Here is a 17,552-nt window from a genome sequence, read left to right as displayed (position 1 = left end):
ACCTCCCTGTGCAAACTGGCCGACCCAGAGCCCGCAGCCCACACCTCCTCCACAGACTCCCACCCTCTGGACCACCGTCCACCTGCCCTCACCACCCTGGGCAGGTTCCAAGAAACTGGGACGGGCCCTGTGCCCCGGAGCCTGCAGGAACGATCCAGACCAGCCAGTCCTCAACTGCCCACCCCTTCTCCACTCCTTCCGCAGAAACCTCAGTCCTCAGCTGCCCACTCCGCCTTGTCCACTCCTCCCGCAGAAACCTCAGTGAGGTCTCTGGTCCGCACTGACCCTCCCTCCCTCTGCCTCCAGCCGCCCTGGGGTCTCCCCGTGCGGCCCTGCCTGGCATCCCGTGCCCCCTCCTCTTGGGAACTGTGAGTAACAAATGATCTTTCCAGGCAGTCATGTCTTGACCCCCTGGCTTCACTCTACCCAAATAATAATAAAATTTACATTTTAAAACAACCGGGGCCATGTGCCTTTCACTCTGCTCTTCTCTCTGCTTAGAGGTCCCTGTTCATCAAACTACGAAAAGTTCACCTCCCACGTGGAAACCTCCTTGATTATCCCACTCTGTTACCCATTTTCTTCCCAAGGCTGTCTTGGCAACGCTTTTCTTTTTTTTCTCATAACTATTCTCACAAGCCTCATTTTATTGATTATTACATCTCGATCATTCCTCCTACCCGCGCCCCCAGCTGTGGATTTCTGGAGGTGGGGACTGAAAGCTTTCCGTCTTTGTAATCTGGTATGGAGCATGAGTCCGGAAACCAATATGACAGTAGGGACTGAATAAGTGTTTGCTGGATGAATGGACGATTGGAAGAAGCAAATATAAAACCTAATGACAGGAAAAAGGAAACGTATAGGCAAATCTAAAATCCCAACAAGAGAATCAGGATGAAAGAATCTGAGCGACCCTCAAAAAGAACAGGAAAACATAACTCCTGTAAAATTTAATTCAGTTTGACAGGTGTGATTCATATGGACACTGACCTCTATTTCTTGAAAGTGACATTTGTCGTAAAGTACTTCCCTTGGTTGTACATGAGTTGTCCCTTAGGCTGCCGTATTTCCTTCTCCTATGGTATGTTAAAAAGTCCCATAATAGGAGGAACTAAAAGAACCTGATAGACTTAATGAACAAAAAAGCCACCTCAAACCATTCATCTTGTACAGACTTCCTACGCAAGTCAAGAAATAAGAGAGGAAAGTCATCACAAGGGTGTTATTACGGACAATCAAGCAAACAATAAACATTGTGAAATATCAGAGTGTGAATGTCATTGTCACCCATCCCCGCAGCACGTACGCACTCAGGCAGAGGAGTCACACGGGACCCGAGCTGTTCCCATCTCGGCAAATCTATCTGATGACCGAGCCACTCCTGACGGAGCCGTCAGTGGTGACAGCCCTCGTATGCATACGTGACAGACTGCTCAAAAATAATGTTGCTCTTTTCCTTCCTATTGCGAAAAAGAAATTCCACCACAGTGAAGGCTGATGACAACTGAAATGCTGACAGACCCTTGTTGAAAGGGCCGCAGACAGCCCTGATACCACCCGTGACGAGCAAAGGAGGAGATAAAATCAGTGATTAGAAATCCCCAACTCCAGAGCTCGAGGTGATGAGACAAAGAACATCTGACCTGTGACCCTGCCAGAGACAGAACACGCTGTGGGAGGTGAGAGGCAGCTGGGTGGACGGATACACAGGCAAAGGATGGACAGTCTCCTGGGGGCAGGCGCCCGGGACGGCCAGGTGTGGCCTGGTCCTGGTTCCTTGTGAATGAATTCCCCCACCAGCTCCTGGATGCTCTGGACACTCAGTTGACTCAAGCCGGGCTGGCTTCTGGCCGCGGGAGATGCTCCTCCCGGCCAGCACCCCTCCTCCACTGTCGGGGAGGCGGGCCACCTCGGTTCTCTGACCAGAGACCACGGAAGTCCAGCACCTTCCGAGCTGAGCGTCAGCAGGACGCTGACCTCGGGTGGGCAGGTGGGCCCGGCCTGGTCTGGTGGCCGGCTTGATGGCAGTACTTTCCAGGCTGAGCCCTGCACTCTGCACGGACCCATCCCAGGAGCACTCTCAGGGCAAGGACAGTCCTTCCTCGGAGCCACGCAGCCTCAAGCTGCTCTCCTTGAGTCCAAACACTCGCCTTGACTTGCACGGTTTTCTCATCTGCTTGTGTCTATTAAGTGCTCAGTACACACGAGCCGGCGTGGAGGCTCTCAACGCGGGATCCTTCTCCCAGCGTTATCCTGAGGGAGCCAAGCCCCTGAGGCCACAGGACTCATCCAGCTTTCTCTGGGAGAGCGTGTTGGCCAGCAGGACAGGAAACAAAGGCCGGGTTTCCACTCTCCAGCCTGGATCCCGTCCTGGGCGGGGGGGGGTGTGTGTGGAGGGAGACAGAGCCCCCGTCCCCAACCAGCTTCTCTGCGCAAGGAAGGTGCGCCCCCACCTGCCAGCCCTATGCCCCGCCACCCACCTCAGGCCTGTGCGGGTGCCCTGCCCGGAGCTCCTGGGCACTGGCCCCCCACCCCCCTGCTCTTAGTTACCGGGACGAGCACTCAGAGGCCGTGCTGGGTTTTATGAGCACATAACACTCCCTGAAACCGTTCCCGTTGAGAAAATGGCCACTATTATGCACAAATGCACACTAAGTGGGCTTTTTTTTTTTTCTTTTCTCTTTCGGATGGAAGCAGTTTTTATCTGCACCCAGGCGCTACCACCAGCATCTTCATGGCAGAAAACCACGCTCAGAGCAGGCTTGGGAGCAGCCGGGGTGACTCGGGCTATTAGAGCTAAGCCCACGGCGGTGATGGGCGGGGGTGCAGGGGCTCTGGGCGGGTGGGCAGGCGGGCGCGGGAGGAGGGAAGACCGTGGCATCTGCAGTCTCTCCTCTCGTGGTGTGCCGTGAAAACGTGGGAAGGGAGGCTGTGCTCACTCTCCAGTCAAAGGTTACTAATTAAGCGAAGCATTACAGAGCCAGAGATACCTGGGAAAGCCGCTGTTTGCTATTTTATTAACCCACATCTGGGCATCAGCTTATTTCAGGGCCTTTCAAGGGGGCTCCTTCAAGGATGAGGGTCTTTGATTCCACAGTTCACTGGCGACAACCCCAAGACACAACCTTCTTGGCACCCTTAAAAAGCGGTCAGAATTCAAAAGACACTTCTGCAAAGACATGGGTCAGAGGAAGAAGAGCAGAGGTGGTCCCGTCACAAAGTGTTCTGGCAGAGCCCGGTCCTTGCTCCCAGAGGCCGCCCAGCTGTCCTCTGCCCTCCCTGGCTAGCGGCCATGGTCCTTGGGGGTGGGCCAGGATGCCACCCCCTCTGTGGACCTCAGCAGCCACCTGAGCGGACTCAGGCCTCCTTCCTCAGCCTCTGCCAGCACCCCGAGCGAACCTCTATAAATCACCCCCTGCTTTCCACGCGATGAATTGCTAAGTGGCTGACAGCTCACTGGCCTGTGTGCCCCTGAGCCTCATTGCTCCGGGGATCCCAGCCCGTGGCCAGAATTGGGGCAGGAGGTGGTGACCGCTTCTCGGGTGAGCGGCCGGGTGAGCACAGAGAGCGGTTGCCTGGGCTTGACCCGCATTGATGTGAAGGGAATGAGGTGTGGAATGTTTCAGAAGGCTTCACATACACCGCTCGTGGTCTCCAGGACCCCAGGGTGCTGAGTTTAGGAGAGGTGGAGCCTGCCTGGGCCAGGGAATGTGCCCAGACATTCTCAGAGGGTTAGCGGGGATGCGCCGAGGCTTCCTGGGGGGGCAACGTGACATGGACACGGCCTCCGCCTGCCCTGAGGGGCGACGGGCTTCTCAGAGGAGATTTCGCTCGTAAAGTCTCCTGTGTCCACAGAACACGGAGCCAGGCACGTCCAGGACATGCAAAACGCCCACAAGTCCTGACGCTCAAGCAGCCGCGAGATAGCTGCTGTCAATCCTGCTCTGCGGCGAAAGCACCTGGGCAGACGACTCACCTGCAGCCCCCCAGCCGGGAGGGCAGAGCGGGGGCTCCAGGCCCAGCTGCCTGGTCCCGAAGCCTGTGCTGACGGCCTCTGCATCACCACATGTCCTAGGGGGCCTTGTCCGTGGCCCCTCCCGGGGGTGAGTTGGAGGACAAAGTGTGGAAGGTGATGATGGCCACGAAGGCGGTACTGATACAAGGAGAGGAGTGATGGGGTCTCGCGAAAGGTCTCAGAGGCTGCAGGTCTGTTCAGTCCCCAGATGTGGCCATGTGTTTATGAGCAGATGAGCCGGGTGGGTCGGAGTTTGTTCTGCCTTCAGTCTGAGATAACTGAACACCGGCCTAGCAACGAAGGGCCTTCCAAGACCTTTAAAGAGATGCCTATTTGTTCATTATTATTATTATTTTTTCCCCCACTGTGCTGGGTCTTCGCTGCTGCACGCAGGCTTTCTCTAGTTGTGGCGAGTGGGGCTATTCTCCAGATGTGGTGCGTGAACTTCGCGCCGTGGCTTCTCTCGTTGTAGGGCGTGGACTCCAGAGTGCGGGCTCAGTAGTTGTGGTCCACAGGCTTGGCGGCTCCGCAGCACGTGGGATCTTCCCGGATCAGGGCTCAAACCCGCGTCTCCTGCATTGGCAGTGGATTCCTTACCACTGAGCCACCGGGAGCCCCCTTCACTGAGTTCTGAATGGACACCCTGCTGTAACAAGCCTTCGAGGCTACTTAGGAGCAGCTCACAAATAAAAGCCGGATTCGTTTGCACCAAGTGGATATCCATGCTAGTTTTCGCCACATCGTCGTGGGATTTTCTTGGGATAATTTAGTATATGAATGAAAACCAGTTCCGACTAATTCGATCAAGAGAACGGACGAGCACAACATAACCCACGTGGCAGCCTGCTGATGGACTCAGCGCAGATGGAGGAGAGTGGGGTCTCGTTCCCGAGGCAGGAGGGGTCACTGCAGAGGGCGAGTGTGTGTCAGTTCTGGAACGGGGGGTGGCTCAGGGCCCCCCAGGTGCCGAGTGATGAAATGTCAACACTTATCCTCTAGTCTCCTCTTGGCCAGGAAAAGATTGTAATCCTTACCCCTGTGGTTTGGATCCAAGTTTCTTTTTATAGATGAACATTTACTCTCTAGGAACATTGAAACACAAATGGTTCGGATAACGAGTTTCAGGGGAAAACATTTCCTTTCTGGTTTTGAAGTTCCAACCATCTGCACCGCTCCCAGAATTTTTAGACTTGCTGAGTTAACATTAAAATATTTTAGACAAACTATTTTGAAGGGACTTCCAGTTCTGAAGATTCGGCAGACCAGAGAACCTCCCACCCGAGAGCCAGGGCAGAGCTGGACAGAGTGTAAGAGACACATGAGCGATGCACAGCTGAGTGTGTGGGGGAGAAAGGTACGAGCCTGGAGGCCAACAGAGCGGGGCGTGAAGCTCAGCCAAACAGGCCGTGAAATCTAAGTAAGCACCAACTGTAAGAAAAGACGCTGATAGACATCACAGCCTTTGGGGATACAGAAAAAAAGGTGGGACTGAAATGCTGGGCACAAGTATGACTCAGTTGGAATTAAAGAATTCTAGAATCTTGTATCACTGGGAGGAAGAGAGAGAGAATGGCTAACTTCAGATTTTGATAAGTTTGCAAGCTAAAATTTTTAGGGCAGCCTTCCCTCTTCCTTCCAGAAGCACCATTCAAAGCAGCCCAGTCAGGACCTGTGCAGAGAAGGTGGTCATCTCAGAGGATCGGCCACACACGGGGGATTCGGCAAGTAAGTAAACAGAATGAGCGCACTGGGAGAAAAGTCAGGCTGGTGTCAGTGTGGACGTGGAGGCCTGAGCACAGGGATGGTGCTGAATGAACTCTACGCTTCCTTGGTGGCTCAGACGGTAAAGAGTCCGCCTGCAATGTGGGAGACCTGGGCTTCATCCCTGGGTCGGGAAGAGCCCCTGGAGAAGGGAATGGCTGCCCACTCCAGTATTCTTGCCTGGAGAATCCCATGGACAGAGGAGCCTGGCGGGCTACAGTCCATGGGGTCACACAGAGTTGAACACGACTGAGCAACAAACACTCACACACACTCACACTCACACACACACTCACACATACGCACACACACTTTCACACACACACACACACACTCACACACAGTCACACACACTCACACACACGCACACTCACACTGACACACACACTGACACACACACTCTCACATGCACACACACACTCACACAAACGTGCGCACACACACAAGCATGCATACACACACACACTCACACACACATTCACACATACTCATGCACACTCACACTCTCACACACACATGCACACACACACGCACACACACGCATACACACACACATACACACACGCACACCTGCACACACTCACACATGCACACACATACACCTGCATGCACACTCACACACATGCACACACATGCATGCACACATACACACACACATGTGTGCGTGCACACGCTCACACACATGCACACACTCATGCAGACACACACACGTGCACACACTCATGTACACACACGTGCGCGCGCGCACACACATGCTCACTCTCACACACATGCTCACTCTCACACACACGCGCACACACATGTGCAAACTCACACACACACACTCACACACACTCACTCACACACACACGCACACACATGCACACACGCACACACACACACTCACACAGTGAATTGCATTTGGAGGGGCTGCTGTGAGCCAGTGCTTCTCAGCCTATGTAGACAGACGCACAGGCCTGGGAGCAGCTCTGGGAGCAGTGTCACCCCAGGAGCCGTGAGCACCTCCAGGGCCCAGCTCTTGGTTTCTAAATACCACTCTGCACAGACAGGACCCAAAGTTCCTCAGAGAAATGGCTGAGAAAGAAGAGGAAGCAGTGAGATGAGCTAGAACATCTCGTGCCAGAGAGTAAGGAGGGCCTTGGAATAACTGGAACTTGTGGGAAGAACACAGAAGGCAGCTGCAGGGAGGGCCTCCCGCACTGACATAAATAATAATCGAAACTGACTATAGTCTGTCATGTAAAATAGGAACCCATGAGTCCACACTGAGGTAAATGAACAAGTGAGACGACAAAGCTTTAAAAAAAAAAGCAAAACAATAAAAGTCCAATCAATAAATGTAGAAGAGATGATTGAATTAGAAAGGTCATAATTGGGTGCTTCATTAAACTAATTAATTCTGGCAAGACCTAATCAGGGAATGATTCTCAAGGAGGTGAGTGGAAAGGAGAGTGAGATTTTCACACAATCTGGAAGCATCTCCCACAGAACACTCACTCATTGTGAAGGGGAGAGACCTGGTGCACTTCACCATAATCGAGTGAGCAAAACCAGCTCCACCAAAGATGGGGCCTTTCCACATCACACCAAACACGACAGGATGCAGTGCAAAGAACACAGCATAACTTTGGTGACATTCTGACCAGAGGTGCATAATCTGGGTCTAATCATGAAGAAATATATGAATCCAAATTGAGGGATGTTCTAGGAAATGAATGGCCTGTGATCTTTGACATAGTCAAGGTCATGAAAGTTGAGGAACGACAGAGGAACCAGTACAGGTGGCGGGATGGACAGATGGGACGGCCAGGTGTGACGTGCGGACCTGGGCTGGAGTTTTTGCTACCGAGGACATTTAGGGACAGTTGACAAAACTCGGATGGAGGGTTTGGGTGGGTGGAGGGTTGTTTGTTTGCAGTATTCTAGCAACTTTCATGTAGTTCTGAAATACTTTCAAGGTGAAAGGTAAACATGAACTTCAGGGCGACCCCAAACTTTTAAGAAGCGGCTACAGGCTGGTGGTGAGCTGGCGGTGAGCGCTCTGACCTGTGGACCTGCCCCACCAGGGCCTCTCTGAGACACTGTGTGCAGTCCAGGGAGGGAGGGGCAGGGAGCCCGCCCAGATCGTCCTCCCCAGGGAGCTGGAGCCTTGGAACCTCCAGGCATAGACCCGAGAAGAGGCTGGACCACTGACACAGCCCCTCCAGGCCCCGTGCCGGGGCCCCCAAGACAGGACCAGAGCAGCAGACATGGTAGCTTTTAACCTGCTGTGTCACCCGGGGGACCCATGTCATCTTCTTTATGTACAAATAGGAAGGTGCCTGGACCTCAGGCCTGGAGATGCCGATTTGACGAGGCGGGTGTGGGGAGGGTCTGGGTGCTAAAATCTGCCCACCCGCTAACGCACAGCTGGGATGGAGAACCCCAGGTACCTTAGGAAGATGATTTCCAGGTTCCTGTCTGTGCTGGCGAGGTCGGGGTGTCAGCACCCCTGCCTCTCACCTCCCCCTTCAGAGCAATCACAACATTATTTATGAAAACTGGTGAGAAAGTAAACTCGATTTTCAGAGCCAAACCAACTGCCTGAAAAGGCCAAGTTCACTCATGAACATGAATACGAAAATCTTAAACCCAAATTGAATCACACACTATAAACATCAAATTGTGTTTATCTCAGAAACACTGGGACTAGCGAACATTAGAACATCAACCTAAATCATCTTACCAGCAGACAAAAGATGAAAAAACATGGACCACTTGATAGATGCAAGACATAGTTTGACAAAATTACACTTCTTCATGATTTTTTTAATCCCAAAATTCCCTAAAGCAACTCCTAGCAAAGCAGGATTAGAAAAGAACTGTCTTAACCCAATACAAGCTAGCTATAAAAACAAAATACCAAAAATTCCCCACAAAACCAACCATAAATGTTGTAAATGTCAGACTTGATAATAAAACCTTAACCGAATTTCTTTAAAGTTAGAAATAAAACAAAGGTTGTTCTGTCACTGCTCTGATTCAGTATGATACAGGGGGATCTAGACTGTCCATTGAGAACAATAAATAAAAAGAAGCTAAAAACAGAAAGAAACCATGTGAAGATTTCAAAGGAAGAAATAAAACTGTCAGTGGGAGCAGGTGACGTGACTTCTTTACAAAAACGGCAGTAGGATTAACAAACTAATGAGAGATGCCCGGAGCTTTTGGCCGTGATTTCCTAGCGCTGGGCTGGGCTGCGACGCAGCCGTAGCCTCAGGTGTGGGCCAGGGGCCAGGCCGCTCGGGCCGCCTCCGCTCCCGGGCTGAGCTGTGTGACGCAGTCCCTCCGGTCTTGTCTGCAGGAAGGGGTCACAGTGACCTCCTCACAGTCAGTACGAGGACTAAATAAGTGAATGTGTAAAGGTGCTTAGAACACATTTGCTTTGTCTCTGTCATGTCTGACTCTTTGCGACCCCCATGGGCTGTAGCCCGCCAGGCTCCTCTGTCCACGGAGTTCTCCAGACAAGAATATTGGAGTGGGTTTCCATGTCCTCCTCCAGGAGATCGTCCCAACCCAGGGATCAAACCCATGTCTCCCGCGTTGCAGGCAGATTCTTTACCGTCTGAGCCCTCAGGGAAGCCCAAGAATATTGGAGTGGGTAGCCTATTCCTTTTCCAGGGGATCTTTCCAGCCCAGGAATCGAACCGGGGCCTCATGCATTGCAGGCTGGTTCTTTACCAGCTGGGCTACCAGGGAAACCCAAGAACACATGGGAGTTCATTAAATTAAAAAAAAGAATTCCAAAATCAACTGTAATCCTACAGGCCAGAGTCAGAAAATGTCACTTAAAATGTACATATGTTCATTAATCCTCATGACGGTCTTGTGACAGAACTACTGACCCTGTTTTATAGGTGAGGACACTGAGGCTGGCACAGAAGTTAAATATGCCCAGGACCCCAGAGCTGGGGAAGGGGGCAAGAAAAGGGGGCATCAGGGTGATGTACGAAGTTCACATTCTTCCTCTCATGGCTCTTGGGGCACACTGATCCCCCCCAGCTGCCCTGCCTTTTGGGGAGCAGAGTGAAGGTAGGAAGAGATAGCTCAGTACTTTTCCCAAGAAGAAAACAGCTGATGAAAATAGACGTATCGTGAAAAGACGTACTGTGTTCGTGGATAGAAAGACTCGACATCATGAGACATGAGGAAGGTGAGAAAAATGCTAAATAAGTCAGGCCGTGCGTGTGAAGGCATGTATGGATGTGAGGGCGTGTGTGCATGCGTGTATATGTGTGATGGTGGTGAAGACCTTACCACACACTAAGACACATTTTAAAGCCTCTGTAATTAAACAATGTGGAGTTACTGCATGAACAGCCAGACTAATAGAACAGAATAAAGATTTTAGAAACAGACCCACGTGCACACGGGAATTTAATGCTATAAATGAGGAGGAGGGAAAACATGGACTTCTTAATAGATGGCTTTGGGACAATTACATAGCTACTTGCAAAATCATAAAAAGTGGATTCATATCATTCATATAAAAGAACAAATGCCAAATGGATGGAGACCTAAATGCAAACATGAAATCACAGACGTGGTAGTAAAAACTGGGTGAATTCCTTTATGACCTGAGAATGAGGAAAGCCGTTCTATCTAAGACCTCAAAGTCCAAACGCCTGCAAGAAAAGATTGATAAATTAAACTTCAGTTTTGTTTGGCATGGCAAAAAATTCTATATATAGTTGACAGAAATGCAACATGTACGACCTGCAGCAGAAAGCTTTGGTAATGTCCAGAAAGTTTACACTCACTGTTGGTCCTGAAATCCCATTCCTAGGGACAGAGACCAGAGGTTCAGCCGCATAAACACAAAAGGAGTGCAGAAGGCTGAGAGCAGCCTCTAGGCAGAATAAGGCCCCCTGCAGGCGTCTCCCCTCACCCGGAGGTCCACACCCTGAACCCTGGGGCCTGCAGGCACGTCACCCCACACAGAAGGGACTGCAGATGTGATTAAGGTTAAGAGCCTTGAAATAGGGAAATTATCCTGGATTATCTGGGTGGGTCTAATCGACCCTAAAAATGCAAGAGAGAGGTGGGAGAGTGGGTCAGGGAGAGAGATGAAAGAGGCAGTGGCAGCCTGAGAAGGACTTGCCCCCGCCCCATTGCTGGCTCTGCAGGTGGAGGAAGGGACGTGGGGACCCTCGGAGCTGGAGATAACGATGGCCGGCTCAGTCCCAGGGCCTCAGCAAGTGAGCTCTGCCAATAGCCTGGACAAGCGAGAAGAGTGGGAGATGGTGGTCTCCCAGAGCTTTGGACAGGAGCACAAGCTGCTCACACCACAGGCAACAGAGCTAATGCTTTATAATAACTATAAGTGGAGTACACCTTTAAAAATCACAAATCACTATATTGTACACCTGTAACTTATGTGATATTGTACAGCTACTATACATCAATTTAAAAGGAGAGGAGCAGACTAGCAGGCATGAAATAAATAAGATAATGGATTTAATGTACAGTACAGTGAATATAGCCAATATCTTGTAATAACCTTAAATGGAGTATAATCTGTAAAAATTACTTTGGCCACCTAATGTGAAGAGCCAACTCACTGGAAAAGACCCTGATGCTGGAAAAGATTGAGGGCAGGAGGAGAAGGGGGCGACAGAGGATGAGATAGTTGGATGGCATCACTGACTTAATGGACATGAGTCTGAGGAAACTCGGGGAGTTGGTGAAGGACAGGGAGGCCTGGCGTGCTGCAGTCCATGGGGTCGCAAAGTGTCGGATACAACTGAGAGATTGAACCACAAGACACAGCACGGTGAATACAGACAATATCCCATAATAACTTTAAATGGAGTATAATCTGCAAAAATATTGTACAGCTGGAAGTAATACATATTGTAAATCAGAGATACTTTACTAAAATTTTTTTAAATTGAAAAGAAAACAAGAAAATCAAACACTCCAGCAATAACAGAAAGAGGGACCAGATGAACATAGAGAACAGGTGAGTGTGGGTGAAGGGTGTGTGGGAGCATGTTCCTTCCGGGCACGCTGAAAATGCTTTATATTAAAAACACAGGTATTAATAGGTCTGTTGTGGCAGAGAAGCATAACGCGCGTGCACTTTACGTACAGAGAGGGGCCACGTGCTCACCCATCACCTCCTCTCCATGGACAGAGGAAGGACCGCTCCCTGACCTGGAGCCGTGACCATCCTGGCGAGCAGACCCCGGCAGCAGGAGCTGGCCGCTCCCTGGCCTGGCTCTGGGGGTGCAGGACGCAGGTCTCGAGCAGAGCCAGCAGAGGTGGCATCTCCACTCTCGCCGCCCCGCCTGGCCTGACGCCCACCCTGAGGAGCGTCTGCCCTTTGTGCCCAGCGGTACTGCTGTCCAGGAACAGTCAGGAGGGACTCCTGGCTTCTGTGCTCCTTGGAGCGCGTGCTCGGCTCTGTCTTGCTGACTCTGAGCCTCTGCTTTCCAGGAGGGACCACGGTTTTCCTCTTTTATTTTCTTTGATGCGTTTTCAAGCTCACTTTCATTGTTACGGTTTTCGCTTCCCGGGGATGTATTTTTTCAGTGATCCTTTCCTAAGTAATTAATTGTTCCAGCCGTACTGATCGATCGGTTCCAACTAGCTGGCCCGCTGTCAGGATCCTGCAGAGGCTTCCAGAAATGGTTGCTTAATGAAAGTTTTGAAGACATAGATGAATCCGTGCCCTGATTTATGGCCAAATTTCCAGGATCGAATTGTCTTGCAACAGAGCGCACAAGCATAGTCATGAAAACCACCAGGGTTTTGCTGAGGACACTAAGAGTCTCGGCATGCGGCTTGGCATCGGTTCGCTCTGCTCTGGGTGGAACAAGGTGCGTCAGGGCGGGTGGGATCCACGGAGGCCGGTGGGACCCTCCCCCTGATGCATGAGCCCTGTGGGTCCTGCTCTCTTGCCATCACGCTCTGAGTCAAGTGCAAAGTCCTCCTAAGAAGGACACTAGGGCTCCCCAGGACCGGCCCCCAGCTCCTCCCTACCACCCGCACTCCAGCCGTCTGTCCTCCATGCTGTCCTCACAGGGGAAGTTCGTGTTCCTTTCCCAGCAACCTGAAGGCCCTTCCCCTGAGATAGAACCTCCCTCCCTGACCGCACAAACGGCGTCTGCTTCTGCTCACCGCTGCGTACCTCACGCTAGACTGGGGCCTGGAGATAAATACATGCTACAAACATTGTTGAGTAAATGCAGGTTCGTCCATTCCGACTGTACCAAACAATCGTCTTAGTCGATCTCAACCAATGACACCATCAAATTGGGGGAACCTATACCAAACCACTGCTGAGTTTTACAAACTTGCTGGAACGCTGAATGTACCACTTTCACAGCATCATCTTTTAGGGCTTGAAAGAGCTCGACCGGGATTCCATCCGCTCCACTAGCTTTGTTCGTAGTGATGCTTCCTAAGGCCCACTTGACTTCGCCTTCCAGGATGTCAGGCTCTAGGTGAGTGATCACGCCATCATGATTATCTGGGTCGTGAAGATCTTTTTTGTATAGTTCTACTATAGTTCAACTGTGTATTCTTGCCACCTCTTCTTAATATCTTCTGCTTCTGTTAGTTCCATAGCATTTCTGTCCTTTACTGTGCCCATCTTTGCATGAAATGTTCCCTTGGTATCTCTGATTTTCTTGAAGAGATCTCTAGTCTTTCCCATTCTGTTGTTTTCCTCTATTTCTTTGCATTGATCACTGAGGAAGGCTTTCTTATCTCTCCTGGCTATTCTTTGGAACTCTGCATTCAGATGGGTATATCTTTCATTTTCTCCTTTGCCATTGCTTCTCTTCTTTTCCCAGCTATTTGTAAGACCTCCTCAGATAAACCGTTTTGCTTTTCTTTTTCTTGGGGACAGTCTTGATCACTGCCTCTTGTACTGGAAAAGGTCGGTTTTCATTCCAATCCCAAAGAAAGGCAATGCCAAAGAATGTTCAAACTACCGCACAATTGCACGCATCTCACATGCTAGCCAAGTAATGCTCAAAATTCTCAAAGCAAGGCTTCAACAGTATACAAACCGAGAATTCCCAGATGTTCAAGCTGGATTTAGAAAAGGCAGAGGAACCAGAAATCAAATTGCCAACATCCACTGGATCACAGAAAAAGCAAGAGTTCCAGAAAAACACCTACTTTTGCTTTATTGACTATGCCAAAGCCTTTGAGTGTGTGGATCACAACAAAATGTGGAAAATTCTTCAAGAGATGGGAATACCAGACCACCTGACCTGCCTCCTGAGAAATCTGTATGCAGGTCAAGAAGCAACAGTTAGAACAGGACATGGAACAACAGACTGGTTCCAAATCGGGAAAGGAGCACGTCAAGGCTGTATATTGTCACCCTGCTTATTTAACTTACATGCAGAGGACATCATGAGAAACACTGGGTTGGATGAAGCACAAGCTGGAATCAAGATTGCCGGGAGAAACATCAATAACCTCAGATATGCAGATGACACCACCCTTATGGCAGAAAGCAAAGAGGAACTAAAGAGCCTCTTGATGAAAGTGAAAGTGGGGAGTGAAAAAGTTGGCTTAAAACTCAACATTCAAAAAATGAAGATCATCCCATCACTTCATGGCAAATAGATGAGGAGTCAATGGAAACAGTGACAGACTTTATTTTCTTGGGCTCCAAAATCACTGCAGATGGTGACTGCAGCCATGAAATTAAAAGACACTTGCTCCTTGGAAGGAAAGTTATGACCAACCTAGACAGCATATTAAAAAGCAGAGACATTACTTTGCCAACAAAGGTCCGTCTAGTCAAAGTTATGGTTTTTCCATTCAGTTCACTTCAGTTGCTCAGTCGTGTCTGACTCTTCGCGACCCCACGGACTGTAGCACGCCAGGCTTCCCTGTCCATTAGTCATGGTTTTTCCATTAGTCATGTATAGATGTGAGAGTTGGACTACAAAGAAAGCTGACCGCTGAAGAATTGATGCTTTTGAACTGTGGTGTTAGAGAAGACTCTTAAAAGTCCCTTGGACTACAAGGGGATCAAACCAGTCCATCCTAAAGGAAATCAGTCCTGAATATTCATTGGAAGGACTGATGCTGAAGCTGAAGCTCCAATACTTTGGGTACTTGAGGCAGAGAACTGACTCACTGGAAAAGACCCTGATGCTGGGAGGGATTGGGGGCAGGAGGAGAAGGGGATGACAGAGGATGAGATGGTTGGATGGCATCACCGACTCGATGGACATGAGTTTGAACAAGCTCCAGGAGTTGGTGATGAACCAGGAAGCCTGGCGTGCTGCAGTCCACGGGGTCCCAACGAGTTACACGACTCACACAACTGAGCGACTGAACTGAACTGAACTGAACCGTGACTTGAACATGCACCCCCACCATCCCTTCTTCTGTTATTCAGTAAGAGTCCAGCCTAATACCCTGTGTTCCCTCTTGTTCCCACGTCTGCCCCGGGCAAACCAGCCACTCCAGACTCCGGTTCTCCTCCTCCAAACACCATTGTCCCCCCCCAACCACCCAAGGCCACCCTACCCAGGGGCTCATCTACCCCGCAGAGGCATCACTGAACTGCCTGTCACCTCCAGGCCCCGCCTTACTCTACGAGAACTGCAGCTCTCAGCTTCAGGGTGACCATACCTGTCCCTGCACGATCCACCTGGAGATGGCCGTCTTCCCGTCATACCCCGGTCGGAACTGAAGCGTGGCCGAGCGAGGGCTGATGTTGGAAATGACCAGATTGGATGGGGCACCAGGAAGTTCTGGACATAGAGGAGAGAGGGAAGGTGGAGATTTAAATCCTGCCACAGCTCAGGAAAGGTATCAAACATGTCAGCAACAACCACTCGCAACAGGCCTTTACACCAAGACAGGGTTTATTTTTACAACTGCCAGAGTGAGAAGCACAGCGTTCCTTCCAAGGATCCTCAAAGAAGACAAAGGGCTGAGTGTCCGTCTCCCTTCTGACAATGACCTGGTGCCTTCGAAAGAGGATGGGGAGGGAGTGTGCACCCCGAGTATCTCCGGGTAGCTTGAAATGGGAGGTGAGCGGGTCCCAAGCCGTAGGCTTCCTGGCTCTGGTTTCCAAGACAACCGAACTCAGGTGAAAGTGCAGAACTGGTCCCTGTCTGCCTGTGGTTTTATGCTCTGGCAACTGAACAAGGGCAGGTGGGCTCTGCGTGTTGCCCCGCGTCTGCGGCCGGCTGTGGCTAAGCCTCCTCCTTGGACAGAGGCCCTTCTGCAGGCTGACCCCCTGGCCCGCCCCACTAGAAAGTGAGATGCTGTGGGTTCACAGGGAGAGCTCTGACATTACTGGGCAACTGAAAACCGCTCGAGAAAGACCGCGGGATGCAACGAGGGAACGAAAGAGGACACCAGTGTCAGGAAAGGCTCCCAGACGCGCCGTGTCCGAGGGATGACGTCTGGACTCGCTGTGTTCGGGGTGTTTAAGACCAGGTCTTGCACGGGGGCAACAGGACCACTCTGGTGATGGCTCAGTGCTGGCACACGCCGCGTCGCTGGGCTCTCAGGGGTCCTTTCCACATCACGTTTAGTGAACTTGAAGAGGAGACTATTTAAATAGAAGGAGAAGTGACTCTTTTCTGTTATCTGTCAGCTCTCTGGGTTCTGTATGGGGACCCGGCCTCCCCCAGCCAGGTCCACTCGGTGCGGCTGGGTCCGACTCCCGCAGCCCTTCTCTGCATCTGGGGTAGTGCTGGTCACAGTCACGCTGGGACCGAGGCCGCTCGGAGGTGAGGAAAGCTGGCCACTTCCAGGTCCCGGCTGGACAGTGTCCAAACCATCCAGGGAACAAGTTGGTCGCCCAGGGATGCTCCATGTTACCCCGGTCACTGCCCATTAGCCGGTTCTAATGAATTAAATCACATGGCATCATCGCCACGTCATTGTCACTAGTTACTAAGGTCCTAACCTTTGAATGTGTGCTTTGGGAGCTGCTGTGTGCGTGGAATATGTGAATCTCTCTGGAAGCCAAAGACTTCCCTCTTAAGAAAGGACATGTGTCATATGTAGAAGCCTTAGAGAAGACATCGGATGGGCTCAAGGGTGGCCCCCGGCCAGCAGTGTGGGCGCCACCTGGAGCGCGTCCCGGGGTAAGTTCTGCAGCCTTGCCCACACCCAGGGGGTGGCCATGTGGGAGCTGGCCCAGCACAGACGGGGGGCGTGGAGATGGACGCACAGGACAGTGTGAGAAGCTCTGCCCGAGAGAGAGGTCGGTGGTGACTGTGCGTCAGGGGACGGACAGCTGTGTCTCGGGACCCTGGGGGCTCCCGGCTCCCCGAGGAGAGGGCTGCGGGGATGATGGCTGGTTTCAGGCTTCGGGGCTGTCCTGCTTTTCTCGGAGACCCAAAGGAGGCGACCAGATGGCTTCCAGGGAGCACAAGGTCTCCGGTTTAGCCATAGAACTGAATCAAAGGCCCCACAACGTTTTCTCACGCCTGTGTGTTGGTGAATTCCTGGGAAAAACGCTTTCATTTTAAATGTAAACTTTGGAGAGAAACAGCTGAGTGCAATTTCCGAAGCTGGAATGAGTGTGAACGTTTAGGGAGACGATCTGACTTCCAGAAAGGCCCCGCCGGGGGTGCACGCGCTCCCCGACCTTCACTGCAACCCCTCCCTGCCCGCTTCCTCCCCACCTTCTTGCTCTGTCTTGCAGACGCACACTGCCCCTGCTTTGCTGAGGGGATAGTTCTGTGCCTCTTGGTCTTAACTGCAGTAATTCACTGACCCCCGACCATCCGAGCCCAGGGCT

At 51.3% G+C, this 17,552-nt stretch overlaps 1 protein-coding gene across 2 annotated transcripts in view; it reads right to left on the bottom strand.

Moving 5' to 3' along the window:
• The window catches only part of SDK1 (sidekick cell adhesion molecule 1), a 715,166-nt gene that overhangs the window by 91,072 nt on the left and 606,542 nt on the right, over positions 1-17,552 (bottom strand). For both annotated transcript variants that reach the window (XM_065923726.1, XM_065923727.1), the window contains exon 22: positions 15,422-15,543. In XM_065923726.1, coding sequence (XP_065779798.1) covers positions 15,422-15,543 — 122 coding nt within the window. The remainder of the gene's footprint in view (positions 1-15,421; positions 15,544-17,552) is intronic.

This window comes from Muntiacus reevesi, chromosome 2, assembly GCF_963930625.1.
Source record: "Muntiacus reevesi chromosome 2, mMunRee1.1, whole genome shotgun sequence".
Classification (NCBI taxonomy): domain Eukaryota; kingdom Metazoa; phylum Chordata; class Mammalia; order Artiodactyla; family Cervidae; genus Muntiacus; species Muntiacus reevesi.
This window is presented reverse-complemented; position numbering and strand designations above follow the sequence as displayed.